We start from the raw sequence: 1,795 nt of genomic DNA, 5'->3' as shown, positions 1-1,795 counted from the left end.
AGGCCCCCACCCAACCCAAGGACCCCCATCCCCACCCAGTGGTTACCCCAGCACCCCGAGGTCGCCGCCACCACCACCCCAAGGACCCCACCACCCACCACGGGTGCCCCCAGCACCCCGGGGTGTCCCACCTGTGGTGTGGTGGGCCACGGCCTTGGCCAACATGGTCTTGCCGCAGCCGGGGGGTCCGTACATGAGGACACCCCGCGGGGGGTCAATGCCGATCTGGGTGGGGACGCAACACCCGGGGGTGACGTCACGGGTCACCAAACGTCCCACCCTGCGGCGTCGCGCGGCCTCACCTGCTTGTAGAGCTCGAAGTGGGTGAGGGGCAGCTCCACGGCCTCCCGCACCTCCTGCTTCTGGATGTCCATGCCCCCGATGTCGGCGTACATCACGTCCGGCTTCTGGTCTGAAATGGGGACAGGCCATCAGCGGGGCACCTGCCGGGGCCACCACGGTGGCCGGGGTCCTTGGAGGGCGCTGCGTGGCAGCCTTGGCCACCAGAGAAGAGCCCCAACCAGACCAGGTCACCTGGGAGCTTGCCCAGGTGATGGTTGGGTAGCTCCAAGGATGGAGACCCACCACCCCCATCCAGGCTTCCATCCTTAAGTGGCAACCAGGACAAGAGCTTCCTGTTCCAATCTCCTCCCCAAAACACCTTCAGCCACAGTTGGTCACTTCAGACCTTGTCCACGTGATGGCTGGGTGGCTCCAAGGATGGAGACCCACCACCCATCTAGGTCTTGGTCACGGCTCCATCCTCTTGGGACAACAAGGACAGGAGACTCCTAGTGCAACCTCCTCCCCACAACACCTTGGGCCGGAGTAGGTCACTTGGGACCTTGTCCAGATGATGGTTGGGTAGCTCCAAGGATGGAAATCCACCACCCTTGGTCATGGTTCCAAGCCCTTGGGACAGCAGGTCCCTGGCCCAACGTCTCCCTCAAAACTTCTCCGAGCGGGGCGGGGTGCTCAGGACCTTGCCCAGCTGAGGGTTGGATGTCTCCCAAAGACGGAGGCCCACCACTCATCTAGGCCTCAGCCCTGGCTCCGTCCCCCCGTGACAGCAGAGACGAAAGGTCCTTGGTCCAACCTCCTCCGCAAAACATCTCCAACCAGAGCAGATCACTTGGGACAGCAGGGACAGGAGGTCCCCGGTCCAACCTCCATCTTTCCAACTGCAGCAAATCACTTCACGTCTCCAACGGACGGAGACCCACCACCCATGTAGACCATGGCTCCGCCCTCCTGAGACAGCGGGGACGAGAAGTCCCCGGTCCAACCTCCTCCAACCAGAGCGGGGTGCTCAGGATCTAACCCGGGTGAGGGATGGGTACATCCGAGGATGGAGACCCACCACCCCTCCGGGCGGACCTGGACCACGTCCAGTTGCTCTCCACCATTTGGCTCCACCTCTGGAGGTTCCTCTAAAGAGCTCCGGCCTCCAGCACCGTGGCATCTCCCCAGCCTGGCAGAACCCATGAACCTGCTGAGAACGCCCTTGGGTCCCACCACCCACAGCGCTGGCCGGCCGCTCTACACCCCGAAGCCCGGCTCCCCGGGACATGGTGGTGGCCCCAGGCGGTGGTGGCCCACCTGATGTGAGCATCATGATGCTGCTGTCGGCCTCGGGTGGGAGGACGTCCACCAGCGCGTTGCTGTGCTTGTGCAGGGCCACCGAGGCGTTGGGCTTCAGCAGCTCCCGGTCGATGGTGCTCAGGATCCGCACGTAGTAGTTGGAGCCTGCAGGAGAACGAGGACAGCGTGTCCCCCACGTGTCACCCCCACCAGG

At 64.1% G+C, this 1,795-nt stretch overlaps 1 protein-coding gene across 1 annotated transcript in view; it reads right to left on the bottom strand.

The window, feature by feature from the left end:
- Positions 1-1,795, bottom strand: part of PSMC4 (proteasome (prosome, macropain) 26S subunit, ATPase, 4) — a gene marked incomplete at its 3' end in the record, with an annotated part of 14,060 nt that overhangs the window by 756 nt on the left and 11,509 nt on the right. The window contains exons 2-4 of the mRNA XM_009324285.1: positions 1,600-1,746; positions 303-412; positions 132-225 (exon numbers count right to left, since the gene is read on the bottom strand). Coding sequence (XP_009322560.1) covers positions 132-225; positions 303-412; positions 1,600-1,746 — 351 coding nt within the window. The remainder of the gene's footprint in view (positions 1-131; positions 226-302; positions 413-1,599; positions 1,747-1,795) is intronic.

This window comes from Pygoscelis adeliae, unplaced genomic scaffold, assembly GCF_000699105.1.
Source record: "Pygoscelis adeliae isolate BGI_AS28 unplaced genomic scaffold, ASM69910v1 Scaffold885, whole genome shotgun sequence".
NCBI lineage: Eukaryota > Metazoa > Chordata > Aves > Sphenisciformes > Spheniscidae > Pygoscelis > Pygoscelis adeliae.
The sequence above is the reverse complement of the archived record's forward strand: the minus strand, read 5'-3'. Positions and strand labels throughout refer to the sequence as shown.